This window comes from Parasteatoda tepidariorum, chromosome 11 (assembly GCF_982258835.1).
Source record: "Parasteatoda tepidariorum strain Cologne lab strain chromosome 11, Ptep-v5.0, whole genome shotgun sequence".
In the NCBI taxonomy this organism is placed as follows: Eukaryota; Metazoa; Arthropoda; class Arachnida; order Araneae; family Theridiidae; genus Parasteatoda; species Parasteatoda tepidariorum.
The window spans coordinates 13,879,782-13,897,231 of NC_141765.1; the positions used below are offsets into that span (position 1 = coordinate 13,879,782).

General features: G+C 30.5%; 1 protein-coding gene across 3 annotated transcripts in view; it reads right to left on the reverse strand.

Annotated features, from left to right (window-relative positions):
- The window catches only part of Wdr81 (WD repeat domain 81), a 107,870-nt gene that overhangs the window by 80,786 nt on the left and 9,634 nt on the right, over positions 1-17,450 (reverse strand). For all 3 annotated transcript variants that reach the window (XM_016052860.4, XM_071187794.2, XM_043048186.3), the window contains exons 2-4: positions 10,761-10,942; positions 4,619-4,769; positions 3,714-3,816 (exon numbers count right to left, since the gene is read on the reverse strand). In XM_016052860.4, coding sequence (XP_015908346.3) covers positions 3,714-3,816; positions 4,619-4,769; positions 10,761-10,942 — 436 coding nt within the window. The remainder of the gene's footprint in view (positions 1-3,713; positions 3,817-4,618; positions 4,770-10,760; positions 10,943-17,450) is intronic.

Consider the following 17,450-nt stretch of genomic DNA (forward strand, 5'->3'; position numbering starts at 1 on the left):
TAAGAAATTCTACATTCAATAGAATAAAAGGAAGTTGTTTAAGTATGTCCTGATCTTGACTGATCAACAGTTAGTCAACAATAAATTTCAGCGTCTTTGATGTAAGATGAAACAAAAAGCTATCCCTATCAGTAGACACTTGACTTCTTATGTATTAGCGTCTTAAGGCAATTACATTTTCTTGCCTACCACAGCTTATTTTGATTATCTTTGAAAACATTTTAAAGTTTTTAACCCTTCATTTTATGCAGTTGTAAATTTATAAATCTGATTTTAATATGTATGATATGCATTTGAATATAAATGAAAGAATTGTTTTGTTCATTATATGTATCATGTTTGAATCAATCCCCTTGAATTTGAAAATGTTCATCCTGTGTTCAATAGAATAATGTGTTAATTAGGAATTTCAGTGAGGGTGTAAGATCCATTTCCATAACCTGAAAGACTGACTGTTTCTGTTATTTAGAAATTGCATTCAAAAGTTTAGCCTTTTAGCTGTAAAGGCTACACACATTTTAAATGTGATAAATGTGAGTTGCACCTTTACCTCACAAAGGATAAGAGATGTTTCCATAGTTTTCATGCAAATTGAATTCTAGAGAACATGTTTAGCATACTTATGATGCTGTAAATGTGCAATATACTATAGATTTGTTATTAAGCAACAATAAAGAGTTTCTGTTAATATAGAACTTCTTTATTTTAAAGCCTTCAATTAAAATTTCAAATAAGAAATTTTCATGATAAAATTATAAAATGAATGATTAAGGAGTTTTTGTTAAAATTTAAATGTTTTTAAATATAAAAACTCTTTTCACACCATTTCAAAAGAGGTACATGAGAAAGATAATTCATAATTAAACTATAAACAACAGGGTTGGTGAATCTTTTTTTATCAGTGTGCCAATGAAACTAAGGTTTGTTATTTTTAAGTGTCTAGTGTATCACAATTCTATTTCCTTTTAAAACTCATATTTAAACCCTTACTGCGATTTTAAACTATCAGATTATGTTTAATTACTGTATTTGCTGTTTAAGGATTAATTTGTATCAGGTATAAGTTGTATAAATTTTTTTGAAAATATTTCAGTTTAATATTAAGATTTTTATAATGTTCTGAAGAAGACACTCATAGTTGTAAGCAAAGAAAAAAAAATTTGTTAACATAAACATGTTTAAACATTAACATGTTAAAAGTTTTTAATTTTTTATAGCATGGAGAATTAAATGCATCAATGCAACTCAAAATATTATTTTAATCTGCCGTTTTTTCATATTCAAAAAAAAAAAAAATTCTTGTCCAATTTAAGATGCCTTCCTAATGTACTTTTTACATTTCAAAATGTGTTTATATTACATTATAAACAAATATATAATATCACATTAAAAACAACTATTAAAATATTCAATTTTCCAATGATTAAGATACCTGACTTTTGAATTCAATTCTTCAAATCTATATTCTCAAATATCAAGATTGTGTATTTGATCACCGATATAAAAAATTTTTAAAAATTCCATCAGTTTCCGAAATATCAAATACCAAACCACTCCAAAAAGTGACATTTTATGATCATTCATTTCAGCGAAGTGAGATCTTACAACAAAACTGTTATGTTTTCTAAAATTCTCAAAATGGAGAAATAGCATTGATAATATTTCATCTGAATTTTCTAATATCCAAACAGCTCTTAAAAATATTTTTCTACCTTTGGAAGATAAATCGGCGAAACTCGTTGTCAATTCAATTCCAAATGTCTTTTAAGCAAAGAGAAATATTTAAGTTCTTTGTTTCAATTACTTTAAGGAATATATATCAAGTTTGCACTTCAAGGATCTCTAACAATATTTTTTCAGTTTAAACTTTTCTTTGTCTAAGTTAAATCAGCTGATAGGGCAGCAAATGTATACAAAAACATGAAATCACACAGTTAAATTGAACCCATAAATTAAGTGAATTCTTTTTTTTTGGTAATGAAAATCCAATTTCCTCTAAAAGTTCCTCAAATTTGAGAAGAATTTGTCTATAACATAAAAAGTTTGTCCTACTGAGATTCTATTTCCTTTAATTTTCCCTTGTGATTTTTTAAAGCACACCCAGATATAAATTTAGAGAATTCCAGTTAAAACAGACAAAAGATCATAAAATGACTACATATTAACTTTTGCACATAATGGTGCCAATGCTCGCACTCGTTTCTGAATCTACCTTTGCTGCTGTCAGTCTTAGAGATTTTTTAAAAAAAATTTCAGTAAATGCAACCAAATAAAAGTAATTTAGAGTATACTTGTTGTGTGCCACCATTACATCTGTACACCTAGTGGCCCGAATGCCCTAGATTTGCCATCTTTGTTCTATAGTGACCAGATTATGATATTGTCAGAATGACAACAAGTAGTCATCATAAAAGATGTGATGTTACTTTTTAATGACTATAACCTATTTTGTAAATTTATCCACAAAATTTCTGCACAACCTAAATAGAGAATGATAATTTTACGGAAAAAATATACATGGTAGTGAGATATTATTAAATTACTCATTATAAAAGTTTATTAAAAAAAGGATAATTAAAAAATAATGCATAAATTTAGTTCAATAGCATAGTTTTTCATTCTCATACATTGGGAAAAGTGGGGAAAAACGGTTAGCTAAGATTTGAAGGGTGTTGGAGCTGAACTGCTCAACATAGATACTGTCAGATATTCATTGTTTAGTTTTGTACAAAACACTCCTGAAAAGTCACAGATGTACAACTTTTGTTATAAATGATTTTTTTCTGAAAAAAAGTCAAATCACCCGGTCTTACCCCATTAGTGGGGCAAGACCAGGTATAAATGCTAACTCTATGCGAAATTTAGAAATACTAGAATTGCAATGAAAAAGTAGCAGACATTTCCATTTTATAAGGTAATTTAGGGAAATTATTCAGGCAATTTACATGTGATGTAGTCAAGACTGTACTCAAGGGAGGGGGAGATGAACAATTATCCCAGGGTACAAAACATCTGGGGGTCTGGCCGAAATTCCCTACAAAAAATGTAGCGCTTTTTTTTACAGAAAAATGCACAGAATTTTTTATATCAAAATATAAATTACAATTTTATATAAAGTGCCTTCAGAAACTACACAAAATACGAAAATAAGGTTTTTGTGCTTGGAAGCCTGCAATAAACTTTGTTCTGGGGGCCATGAAACTTTTCTTCAATCTTGAATGTAGTCATTTTCTTCCTTCAGTGTTTTGTAGCTTTCGTGGGCTCAGCAGAGACACACATCAAGGGGAGAGGGAAAGATTGGGTGTTACTCTGTCTAACCCCAAGAGCAGAGGTTATGGAAATGATACTGAACAGTGATACTAATGAACTAAACCCTTATTGTTTGTTATGAATCATTAGTAAACATATATCAAGCTCCACTAAAAATAATTTTTATAACTATAATATAATTAATGACCAATAAATAAAGCTAGATTTAAAACAAAAGAACGTTAAAGTTGACATAGAAAAACAAGCTTATCTACACAGATGTCATGAATTAATCAACAACAATATGATAGGTTCATCTTTTTGACTAGTGAAGTGTACTTCAGAGCTTGCCCACTAAAAAACAGAATTAATTTTGACAAAATCAAGGTACCCAGTTTCACCCCACTATCAAGTCTTACCCTACTCTCCCTTTATAATATTTAAAATAATAAAGGAATTGATACCTTTGATAACTGGATTAGAATGAACAATTATGTTGTTTTCTTTCCTTCTTTCATTTAGTTTAAACAAATTCTTCCAAATATCACACAAAGCTTCAGAATAAGTCTGTAAAAAATTCACGCTAGCAATTTAATAACAATTCAGTAAAAGAATATATTAGCATAAAGACTATGCAGAATGCATAAAAAAATAACTATTAATCTCTAACTTAATAACAGATTGAACCGATTTTTACATACTAACGTGCAACATTAATTGGTTTGAGAATATTGACATAGTATCAAAGAAAGCATATTAGCATAAAAAAGTATCATTGCCACAAATACTATAAAACAAAGTTTAAATGAGAAAATAAGATCTCATAAAGATATTCATAGAAATTTTCTAGAGAGTTAGTTATAAGTTCCTGTAGAAATTATTGATGAACACACTTTAAAACTAACTTTAGCTTTTTTTTTATTGAAAAATGGTTTGCAATTTTTAACTTAAAACAAATTGGCAAATTATTAAAACAGTTATTAATGTAACAATTTAATGATTAAAAAATATTAATCAACGTTAAAGTAAAAACAACAGTCTGACTTAGTGTGATGTCTTACAAAATTTTTTTGAACTGTAGGAAATTTTAGATGATTTTTATTTCACTTCTTAAAATACAAACTATAATTTTTAGCGAATAATTTCGAATTTTTTATTTTTTTGCTTTTTATTCATCAGGAGCGTAATTTCACAATTGTTTGGGATTTTTCTAACAATTTGTTTAAAAGTTATTTTATGTTCTAACTTAGTTAGTAAAGAATAATATATTTGCCAAATTACAGAATTTGAAATATTTATACTTATATTTCTTATTCTAGAACTTGTATGTCCTTTTCAATGCATAAAAGAAGAAGCACTTCAGACTTACCACTTTAGGTTTTGCTTTCTTAGTATTATCTGCTAAGTGATATTTTTTCCAGGCTTCTTCCCACAAATTTTTGTAATTTGTTTTTGTCACATAATGAATAAGTTGTGAATAAGAAAGAGATTGTGGCAAAGACACATCAGAATTATGAAACCTATAATAATAAATTGCAATAAAACTTATTTACTTCATATTATTATTTTATTACTGATTAAGGCACTTTGAAATTAAACATGGATAATTCAACTCGATAGTTAAAACAGAAATTTGTTAATTCTCCTTGAAATTCCTAATGATATTAACAGAATTTGGAACTATGCAACATGTTTTCTAGTTAGTCATTTTACTACAACTATATTTAAAAAGATTAGTGATTACATGATCAATTTTTAACAAATATCTTACTATTGAAGATGCTAAAAATTAAGTCAAATGAAAGCAGACCAATTAACCTCAAAAATTTAAAAAAGCTTAAGACTTTTTGAGAAAATGGTGTAGTGCAATGAGGTAAATTAAATAAATTGGCACAATCTTTAAATTAAATTCAGCTAAGAAACTTTTCTTGCATAACCCCCAGAAAATTACAATTAAACAAATCTATTGTTTAAAACAGACTGAATTATCAATTAAGCAATTTTCAAAACGTTTTATATAACTTTTTCTGAAAACACAGCCTTTTCGGGTTTGCCTTCACAGTCAAAAAATTTTCATAAATCTGTTTGATAAAGAAGAACAGAATAGGGTCTGGAGTTTTGTTACATAACTGAAAATTTTCTCTTAGGTTGCATTGCTATGAGGAATGAATAATGCCATCTGCATAAACTTGGAAAACACACTGTAGGCATTATATTTACTGCTTCTAACTTCAGACTGTTTTGTATCAATCTTATCAAAAGAATGAATAAAAAACTCTGAAATGTCTGAGTACACAACTGAGTTTTTAAAATATCAAGAAATTAACTCTTGTCATGATATCCTAAAACTGCTACAAACACAGAAAATTTAAAAAAAAAAAAAAAAAAAAAAACGTGTTACTCTAAAAATAAACAATTGAAATCATTTACATGCTTTATAAAAAGCATTTCTTTTCTTGGTTACCAGACATTACCAGCAAGAAATTTTTAAAAAAAGTTATCAAAAAAGAATTAATGACAAACTGAATAAACTCATACTACAAAATTGTTAATCAAGAAAAAACAGTGTTGGGAGTTGTATAAAATGTGCGCATGGATTCACACATTAATGCACTTAGTTAAGAAAAAAACCAATGTCCTAAGATTAGACAAAAAAAAAAAAGACTTAATATCTAAATAATGAAAGTTTGGAGTCTGAGCACTGAGTGTAGCGTAAAATCTTAATTTCAAACAAAAAAAATTTCAGAAATTTTATTATATTATGTGGTAATGAATTTAAATGTGCTATAGTTTCAGGCCACTGAAAGGTTTTCTTGGTTATTCCCAACAAGTTTTGTGCTGGATAAAAAAAGAAAGGGGAGGGAGTCATTGTGATGTTCTAGTGGCTTTGTGTGTGCATATTATATGAAAAATAAAATCCTTTTAATAATAATAATATGCATTATGAACAAGAAAAACTAAAAGTAAATAAATAAAATTAAAATGCTAAGTATAAGTTTTACAATTAAGTGTATGTTTTAAAAGGATCTAAATAGAAAAATATATTTAAGAAGAACTTAAGAAAAATTCTTTATCTAACTGATTAGAAAAGAACAGTTTTCCCTAACATATGAGACAAATTAAATTTGCTGAAAATTGCTTCAAATTATGTACGAGGGTGTTTCGAAAAGTAAAGATACACCGTACGCCAGAGGAAAAGAAAAGTTTTGGCAAGCAAGTTGGCAACACAGGTTTTAACCTTGAACCGTTAGCCTTCTCCTCGCGGTCGTTCGGCATTTAAATGTTAATTCTTGTTGGAGTAGGTTGTGTTTAAAATGGCTGCGGTGATTCAGAATCCCGTCAAACGCGAAGTGCGCTCCGTCATACGTTTTCTTCATGCAAAAGGTCAGAGACCAGCAGATGTTCACGAAGAAATTGTTTCTGTTTATGGGAACGTTATGAATAGACAAAATGTAACGAAGTGGTGTCGTCATTTCTCTGAAGGTAGGACCGATATTCATGACGAACAAAGAACAGGTCGGCCATCTGTGATGCCCTTCTTCAGAAAACCGAGAAAGCAATTCGTGCAAATAGACGTCTCAAATTGAAAGAATTGCATCAGATCATACCGGAAGTGTCAATGACAACTCTTTATGAAGTTGTGACTGTCAAGTTAGGGTACAGGAAATTGTGTGCGCGCTGGGTTCCAAAAATGTTAACAGAAGAACACAAAGAAAAGGATGGGCTTTGCACTCAACTTCCTCACATGCTATGCAGAAGCAGGTGATGAGTTCCTTGATTACATTGTGACAGGTGATGAGACGTGTGTTTATCGCCATACACCTGAATCCAAGCAACAATCAATGCAATGGCGCCATTCGAATTCACCCAAAGCCAAGAAATTCAAAACTTCGATTTCAGCGAAAAAAATCATGGCTTCTGCTTTTTGGGACAGACAAGGCATTCTTCTGCTAGAATTTATGCCTCACTGAACGACAATTAATGCTGCTGCATATTGCCAGACTTTGAAACGTCTTTGAAGGGCAATTCAAGACAAACGCAGGGGAATGCTGACAAATGGAGTCCGCTTGCTTCATGACAACGCTCGGCCTCTCACAGCGCTCATAACCAAAGCACTACTCAAACAATTCAAATGGCAAGTATTGGACCATCCGCCATACAGCCCGGACCTTGCACCCAGCGACTTCTAATCATTCCTTTACCTGAAGTCACATCTTGGTGGAAAATCATTCCACGACGATGAGATCAAAGATGAGGTAGAAATGTGGTTCCGACAACAAGCGGCAACCTTCTATGACTGTGGGATACAAAAGCTTGTGCACCGACTTAACAACTGTTTGGATAACGGGGGTGATTATGTCGAAAAATAATAAATAATAGAGTTAATAAGATGCAACTGACGTTTTCTAAATAAATATTTTTTTTAAGGAATACGATCCATTGCATCGTTACTTTTCGAAACGCCCTCGTATAATAAAAGAAAACTACAATACCCTTTTTTCATTTCATAATATTAAAGGGGAAAAAACTGACACAAATACAGTTATACATTAAAAATGAAATGACATTATAGGTAAGAAATAACTAATAAGTACTAAAAAGCTAAAAATGAAAAATATTTATGAAAAATATTAAAAAACCTTTACAAATTTTTTTTAAAGTTTTTAGAATTCTTTATAAAAATATACTAATTTAAACACATAAAAAAATTTATTTGAAGTACGAAAAATATAAGTAAATAGATAGAGTAAAATAAACATTTATTTTAAAAATTATAAATATATTTATTGAAAAATGTGAAATAAATGTTTGTGTGCTATTGGCTGTGAGCTATTTGTTGACATATATTGAACAAATATTGTCTTTCTTTGCATACTTTATTAAAAAGAAAATTTAAAAAAGCATTTTGGGTCTTTTTCTTTTCCTTCAACCCTGAAAAAGATTTGCTACAATCAAATATATTTTCAAAAAATTAAAACTATACACAAATGTTAGAAATATTTTATTTTCAAGAGTTGATTTTAGTAATTTGTTTTCAACTAGAATGTTAAGGGGGGAAAAAGAGAAAAGTTTGTTGAGCAAAGTTGTTTTTCCTGTCAAGATGATTAACTTTTTTATTTAAAAATACAAAAACACAAACCTGTATATGATGTCATCATGACATAAATAGATAAATATCATCACTGAACAGCAATAGTTTTGGTGCAATCTAAGGAGAACTACCTTTTTTAAGGACCTTATTTCCTTAAAATTGGTTACTTTTATTTTTCATTGTCAGTAATGCTACAATTTTCAAAAAAGATTTTGAGCTTTTTCTTCTTTTTTTTGAGAAAAGTATAAGTTAAATCTATTTAAACTGTCAGAAATACTTTGTTTACACAATCTGATGTTTTTACTTGGGAGAGTTGCTTAAAAAACGTGTTTGCTAACTTACTGCTGGTAATATATGTTTTTCACATATTTTAGTAAACTAATATTTAAGTAAAATGATTGAAACTTATTTTGAATTTGTATGGTAGACTTGCCAATTTTTTTTTTAAAATTGAATAATTAAATTCCTGAAAACAGCTAAGCTATTGCACTTAAACAAATAAAATGATTAGTGGTACTTTAATTTTCTGTTGAGACCATTTAAGTCTCAAGGTCAAATTTCCCCATGAAAGGGTGAAACATACCTCCCTAACATAAATTTTTTTAAAGAAATTGTTTAAAAAAATGTATGTTAGGGATCACATCATCAAAGAAGTAAGTATTATTGGCATATTATATCAATAAATATAAATTAGTCATATTTCACAAAAATAATAAACTTCAATTATTGAACCCTCTGAACAATACTTGGTTTTAAAAAAATAGAATTTTGTCCCTTACAACCAAAATAAAGTTAGCTATATAAAATTTTGTTGCAAGAATTTTTGACTGAGAACAAGTTAATCAATTACATAGCTACTAGTAGTATGCAAGGTGTGACAAAACTAATGGTTCCAACTGTAAAGGGTAAAAGAATTTACCAAAAACAAAAAACTTTCACCATACAACGTGGGCTCAAAAATCATAAATGGCAAGCTGAAAGATGGTCTTTCTTGAGAAAAAGGGAGAATATAGTAAAATTTTTTTATTTCCGATTGTCAAGAAATTTTGGTTTTATATTAGTTAGGAATATTTACTAGAAAAAACTTATTTTTCCAGAAATAAAATGAATAAAATGACCAATATGAATAAAACCAAAACAAATTTTAAAAAAAAACTGAATGAAATGGGTGATACTAAAAATAGCCAAATAGAATTGTTTAGCAATATTACAAGAACATATTTGAATTTAAACAAATTATTTTATACAGAATTATAAAACCTATATAACATAGAATCTAAGACTTGGTTTCAGTATTCATATTTCACAGTATTTCATTATAAAAATTAGTATGCTATTTGCAATTGAGATTTCAAAATGTGATTTGTAGTAGAAAGTACAATAAGCATGTGATTTGTTATTTTAATGGCATTTTAAAAGTTGATAATAATGTTTAAACAACTATTTATGTAATAATGAAATTATTTTACTATACTTCTTCCATAAAACATTGGAACAAATTACAATTATTTTTGATTTCTTAAGAAATTCATTAAAATTATTTTAATTTCTAATTGTAACTAGTTTTGGAAATTAAAATTATTAAATTACCTTTTCCTTTTGTGACATAGCAAAGTTAACTGTTAAGTGAAAGCTGAAATATTCACAGCAACTTTGTTATTAATTTAAACAGATATGGTTTTTAAACTCCAAGCAGAGCTTGTTAGGTAACAGAACCAGCTGAACCACTTTCCTGGCTTTGAATAGCAAATGTTGAGGCAAATATTTACAGAGAAATCAATATAATTAAGAGGTTCTGCTTTTAACCATAGTTTTGTCTATGATTTTTTCCACTGTGGAAGAAACTTGCCATCCTAGAACTTTTAACAACAGCGGTATTCCTGCCCTTGTGGATGCAGTATTATCAGAGTTCTGCTGTATTATGTAATGTAATATTCAAATAGTACTTATAATAATAATATAACAGGCATTACACCACATTTATGCTCATATTCTTTTGAACTAATTGTAAGCTCAAAATACAAAAATTAAAATCTTTGATTGTATTTTATATTATATTAAAATATTTAACAAAAAAATATATATACAAGCTAAAAAAATGCTATTTTTTAAAAATTTGCAATAATTTAAATTAAAATTATTCTGAATATATATATATAGATTAAAATACTACTTTAAGACTTATAAGAAAGTGCAATAAAAGTCACATTGTGATATACACAGACACTATAAAAATTAACAAAAATATGAATGTTTATAAATTTTTTTAAAAAACCAAGGTCACAACGCCAAAAATATATAATTCTGGAGAAAAAAATAATACTTTTTGGCAAAGAATCATAAATAATTATGATTTCCTACAGCTGGGATATAAATTTTTCATAAAATGTTAAGGCTATCTACTAAATAAATAACTTACTTAGAAACATTTCCCTCCTTTTTTTTAATTAAATTTATAGTAATAAATTTCCAAACACAATTCTCTTGTGTGTCTAATATAGAAAATAGATATATAAGATTGTCTTCTGCTAACGCATTTGCAAGACATTCACCAGGAATTTTAGTTCCAGAACTTAGATATTTCAGCCAAGAAATATGAATCTGAAAAATAAAATGTTTAAAAATCAATATAGTTAAATCTAAGTAAACTAAGGAAATTAGAAAAAAAAACTATTGATTTTAACAACAAACAAGCAAAAAAAGAATAATAAATAAATTAATTAATTAAACGATAAAAACGTAATATTTTTAACCTTTAGCAATGATAAATTTAACAATATAAAATAAATAATAAAATTATCCTTAAAAATGAAACAAAGCTGCAAGAAACCGAAATAAAAAGAATAACTTATTAATTAATAAAATAACAACTTTTCAACAAAGCCATCCTAGAAAATATTAAAAATACTAAATTAATAAAAATATTATACAATAATCAATATTCAAATATTTGTATTTAATTGAAATTAAATCGTATTTAATTAACTGACAAACGTTTTAAGAAGCAAAAACGGAAAAATAATTATAAAAATGCAACATAATAAGATTTTCTATTTTAAAAAAATGAATCATTAATAAAATTGATAAATATAAATTGCGATGGTAAAATCGCGAAATTAATAAAAAAAAACTTATTTTAATGATAAATAAGAGACTAACACAAAAAGAAACTAACAAATAAATAAGATAATTGAAGATACTATTTATTTAATTGAAGGTAAGCAAAATTATAATTAAATAAATAAAACCAAATTACAATAAACTTAAGATTTATTAAAATCTCCAAATCAATTAAAATAAAATAGAATTAATGATAAAAAATTGTAATATATTTCATACCTAATTGTAAGTAAAAAAGAAATCGATAAATTACAAGGAAAACTTATTAATCAAATTAAATAAAAACATTTAAAAATTTCCAAACGGAAACGATAGTTAAAAGAAGCACTAACATAAATGTTAAAAACCAGTACAAAACCGGATATAATGAAATCAAGTGAATTTAAAAAAAAATCTTTAGCTTAAAATTCATGAATAAGAATAATTAACATTTTGAGTACAAAATTTATTGTGAACGAGGGGAAAAAAACTTAGTGGAATCAGAGAGGTATCACTTATAAAAAGAGAAAGCTACAATTTGCTCCATCGTCTGCTTTTATTGCTAGTTTTGCAAGATTCCACATCAGGCAAAACTTGCAAATGATACCGCAACTCTGAGGAATCTAAATTTTTTCAAATGAAAAAGATTGTTTCGTTAATAGTATCAAATAAACATAACAGATGACAGAAAAAAATAATTATGTATACAATAATTAATGTGCTATCCGAAGTTATAAAACAATAATAACAAATATGAATTTAAAAAAAAAAAAACCTAACATGTCAATATTCTCACGGGCAGAAGTTTCAAGTGTTTAACTCGGACATCCAATTGACAACACTACAGAAATGCTTAGCAGTAACGCTAATTAAAACCTTCAGGATGCACCTAATAACGGTCGGTTTGGAGAAGAAATCTGATTTTTTTTATATCCTCTATTGAGCAAATTATGGTTTTGAAAATGGAAGAGGAAATAGGATTGATTGTATCTCAATAGGATCATATCACTATAAGAACTCGTTAAATGTTTTTCTTTAAAGACGTTATTTAGTAAAAATTCAGCTCTTAATGTTCCTTTCATATCCTAGTATTCATGAGTTTAATTGCCTATGTTGAGTTAACATAGCTATTTTTATAGAATATTAAATTATTATTTAAGAAAAATATAAAAAAAATAACTTCAAAAACAAAATAAGTTTACTATACATAGCGTAATTACCAGTTTGCATAGAAAGTAAAGGCGGCCTCCTCGCAATGCAGCCACAATCATGGCATTGATCACGAAATAGTGGAATCTTAGAATCCATGACCATCACCGACACAAATCAAGTGATTCGGATCAGCGATCTGATTATTGATCCGGATCATCAAGTGATTTGAATTCACTGATTCCAATCAAGTGATTTAGTGATGATGTGGAGTGGACTGTTGACCAAGTGCAACAGATCATACTCGATTTATATCATATTTCTTGTCAGGTTACGTCTACTAGCTCCCCAAGGAGAGTTCCTTGGTGGTCTTCTGAGCTTAGTAAATTACGTAATAAATGTAGGAAGTTATTTAACAGAGCGAAGAAATCTGGAGAATGGCAGTCCTACAGAAACGCTCTAACTGCTTATAACAAGGCGATCAGAGCATCTAAACGTCGCTCATGGCAGACTTTCTGCGATGGCATTAATACTAATTCTGCCACCGCAAAGATTGCAAAAATTCTTACTAAAGACTTTAATTGCAGTTTAAATGCTATCCGTCTTGCAAACGGAAGATACAGTGAATCAGGAGAAGAAGCTCTTGGAGAAATACTAGAAGCACACTTCCCTGGATCTCATCCTGTGGAGAATGAAAATCTACATATTACTACCACAACTACTTGTAGTAGGAATGACTGGGAGGCCGCCAAAATGGTGGTCTCCTATGAGAAGGTTGTATGGGCCATAAAGTCTTTTAAGCCCTACAAGTCACCAGGCATGGACAACATCATACCAATGATGCTTATCCAGGGGGTGAATACACTGGCCCCTGTTCTATGTAGGATTTTTCGATCCTGCATAGCATTTGGGTATATACCTCTCTCTTGGAGGAATACCAGGGTGATTTTCATACCAAAACCAGGTAAGGAGAATTATTTTGAGGCTAAATCATTCAGACCAATCAGCCTCACTTCCTGTCTGTTGAAAGCGATAGAAAAGCTAATTGACAGACACCTCAGAGACACTGTGCTCATAGAAAGGCCACTGTCCTCCTCACAGCATGCCTATCAACCAGGCAAGTCTACAGACACCGCTCTGTATGAACTCTCCTACCTGCTTGAGAAATCTATCACAGATAAGGAGATGGCTCTCGCGGTTTTCATTGATATTGAAGGTGCGTTTGATAAAGTCCCTGTTGAGACTATCATCAATGCACTTAGGAACAGAGGCATAAACTCAATAATTACCAGATGGATAGCGAATTTGCTTTCCTCTAGGTATGTTTGTTCCTCTCTATTGGGTGCAAGCATAAAAGTGCATGCAACTGCCGGATGCCCCCAGGGAGGGGTTTTGTCCCCTATCCTATGGTGTATGGTAATGGACTCTCTGTTAGTTCGGTTAACTGCTCTTGGCATTCCCTGTATCGGGTACGCTGATGACGGTGTTATTGTTGTCAGAGGCAAACATGGAAAAACTGTCTCTGATATCATGAATAATGCACTCCTAGAAGTAGCTAGATGGTGTTTTAAATCAGGCTTATCTGTCAATCCATCCAAGATAAGTTATGTAGCCTTCACACGGAAAAGGCAACTTGATCTAGGTAATGTGTACTACCTGGACCATAAATTGGAACTCACAGAGAAAGTCAAGTTTCTCGGGGTTTATTTTGACTCCAAACTAAATTGGAGTCTTCAACTTGAATACTGCACCAACAGGGCCAGAAAAATTTTCTGGTCTTGTAGAAATGCTATTGGTAGAACATGGGGACTGTCCCCCAAAATAGTCTACTGGATATACTCAATGATTATTAGTCCTAACATCACTTATGGCGCAATCGTCTGGTGGTCAAGGACTAGATTGAGCTCTGCAAGGTCTAATCTTAACAGACTACAAAGAATGGTCTGTGTAGCCCTGTCAGGCTGTCTCAGGACCACTCCTACAGCTGCTCTAGAGAGCTTACTTGGGCTTCTTCCATTGAACTTACGCATTGAAGTTGAAGCTCAGACAAGCGTAAAGCGTCTTATGTACCTTGGCCTATGGAAAGAGAATTCCAAACACTTGTCATGGGGACATCTTGTTTCACAAGTGAAGGATTTATCCTCTTTCATTATGCCTAGTGATTATATGTCACTAAGATACACTTTTCACAAGCCCTTCAAGATCCATTTTCCTACTAGAGATGAATGGTTTAATTCTCCTCGGTGGCTTAAAGGCAAATGCCTGATATGGTACACTGATGGTTCAAAGATTGGTGCCAAATCAGGAGCAGGAATTTACTGCTCCAATGATGGTACCAAACTTCACTTTCCCCTGGGAAATTATGCCACCGTTTTTCAGGCTGAGGTCTATGCCATTATCTTGTGCTGCAAGTTATGCATAGACAAAGGATATCAAAATACGACTATCCACATCTGTTCTGACAGTCAGGCTGTTCTCCTATCACTGTCAAGGTGTAAATTCACCTCTTTGTTAGTGTGGGAATGCTTCTCGGTCCTCTGTGACCTGTCCACTCATAACAAGGTATCCCTGCATTGGGTACCAGGACATATGGGTATCGGTGGAAATGAGCTAGCTGACGAAGCAGCACGGGCTGGCTCTAATGCAATTTTCTGGGGCCCTGAACCTGCGCTGGGAATTTCTCCCTCCTCATTTAGGGCAACCATATTCAAGCTCTACGGCAAGATCGCCCATGAGCAGTGGAGCGCTGCTGACGGTCAAAGACAAGCTAAGGAGCTGAATCGAGACTGTCCTAGTGTACGTCAAAAGGAGCTCTTAAAGCTTAACAGAAACAGTATAAGGAAGATCATTGGTCTTCTTACTGGTCACTGTATCCTCAGAAGACACCTAAACATTATGGGAATTGAATCAAATTCTCTTTGTCGGGGATGTCATCTAGAAGAAGAGACATCACGACACATACTCTGTGATTGTGAGGTCTATTCTGCTCAAAGATTTGAGCATTTAGGACAGCATATTGTCAATGCCTGGGAACTGCAAGATGTTCCTGTAAGGTGCTTGCTGAATTTTATTTCAGCCATAGGGCTTTCATGCTAATCATGATTTTAGGGTTTGGGTACAATAGACCTCTGGTCGATGTGCCCTGCTCGTCAGAGCTGCCCAACCTCTAAGTCTAAGTGATTTAGATCACTGATTTGAATCAAGTGGTTTATCTCATTTATTCGAATAAGGTGATTCAGCTCACTGTGATACAAATCAAATGATTCAGCTCACTGAGATACAAATCAAGTGATTCAAATCACTATTTTAATCAAGTGATTCAGATAAGTCATTTGAAAGACGAAATTCGGATCAGAGATTCGATTCAAATCACTATTTGAATCATACGATTCGGATATCTGATTCAAAATAAGTGATTCAGATCAGTAATTTGAAACATAAGCAATTCGAATCAGTGATTTGAATTAAGCGATTTTGATCAGTGATTCGAATCACTGAGGCGAATAGAGTGATTCAAGTTACTATACGAGTCAAGTGATTCGAATGGAAGGACTCATAGAAGTGATTCGAATCACGCAATTCAGATTAGTGAGTAGAATCATGCAATTCAGATCACAGATTCGAATTAAGAGATTCAGATAACTGATTCGAATCGAATGATTCAGCTCACTTATTCGAATCAAGTGGTTCACCTCAAGGCGATTCAAATCAAGTGATTCGGATTAGTGATTCTAATTTTTACTTGAATCAAATGATTCGGATCATTGATTCTAATCATGCGATTTGGATCAGTGATTCGAAACAAGCGATTCAGATCAGGAACTCGAATCAAGTGAATTAGGCCTGTGATTTGAATCAAGTGATTCGGATCAGTCGTTCGAATCATGCGATTCAGATCTCAGTTCCAATCATTAATTCGAATAACATAAATTAACGAATCAATTGCTAATCACGTGATTTGAATCGAATGATTCAACTTAGATTCAAATGACAATTTACTTTACTTATCCCTCTTTTTCCCTTTACCAAATGTCGATTGAAAAAAAAGAGTATTAAAACGATACAATTCTTTCAAGTAAGTAAATATACTTATCATATGTTTCGTATAATTATATTATCTATGTTGCTGAATGCTATAACTACTTTTAACTGTGGTAATTTTTAAGAAACTACAAAGGGAAAATGATTAATGATTAATATTTTTATTTATTATTCAAATGTGAATTTATCGAATTCTTTGAATGGAAAATGTTAATTCCTTAATTATGATTACGTAAAAATCTCCTAAGTTTATTCAATAAATTTTTAACTACATATGACATTGCGTCACAGTGAAAAAAAATTAACTAAAATTAAAGAAACAATAATTCATCATAATTTAAATCTATTCCGATAAAACTGATTCGAATCAGTACTCTAGTACTGGATGTTCCTTAATAACTATGCTTATTATATAATTTTAGAACCTTTATCAAAAACAATGTACGAAAGTATATTCATTAGGAGTTGCAAACTAATTGAAACCTGCCTGAGAAAACAGAAAAGTAATTATTAGGATCACTTAAGAACTCATCAAGCAATCAAACTGGTTTTTATATTTTTCAGTTCGCATGTATCACTCGTGTTTTGACATATTTCTATAGCGTGTTTTTCTTATAAGCTTAAATATCAGTTTGCAACCTCTAAAGTGCATGTTTTTTACAGGGCTCCTAAAAATATTTGTTAAGGGTGGTAATTTTCTGACCACCCTGAATTTGTGACAGTGCTCTAACAACATGGATTAAAGCTTTAATCATAATCCATACTCTTAAAATTACAGTTTATAAATTATCATAAAGAATGCAAATTTGATAATTATATG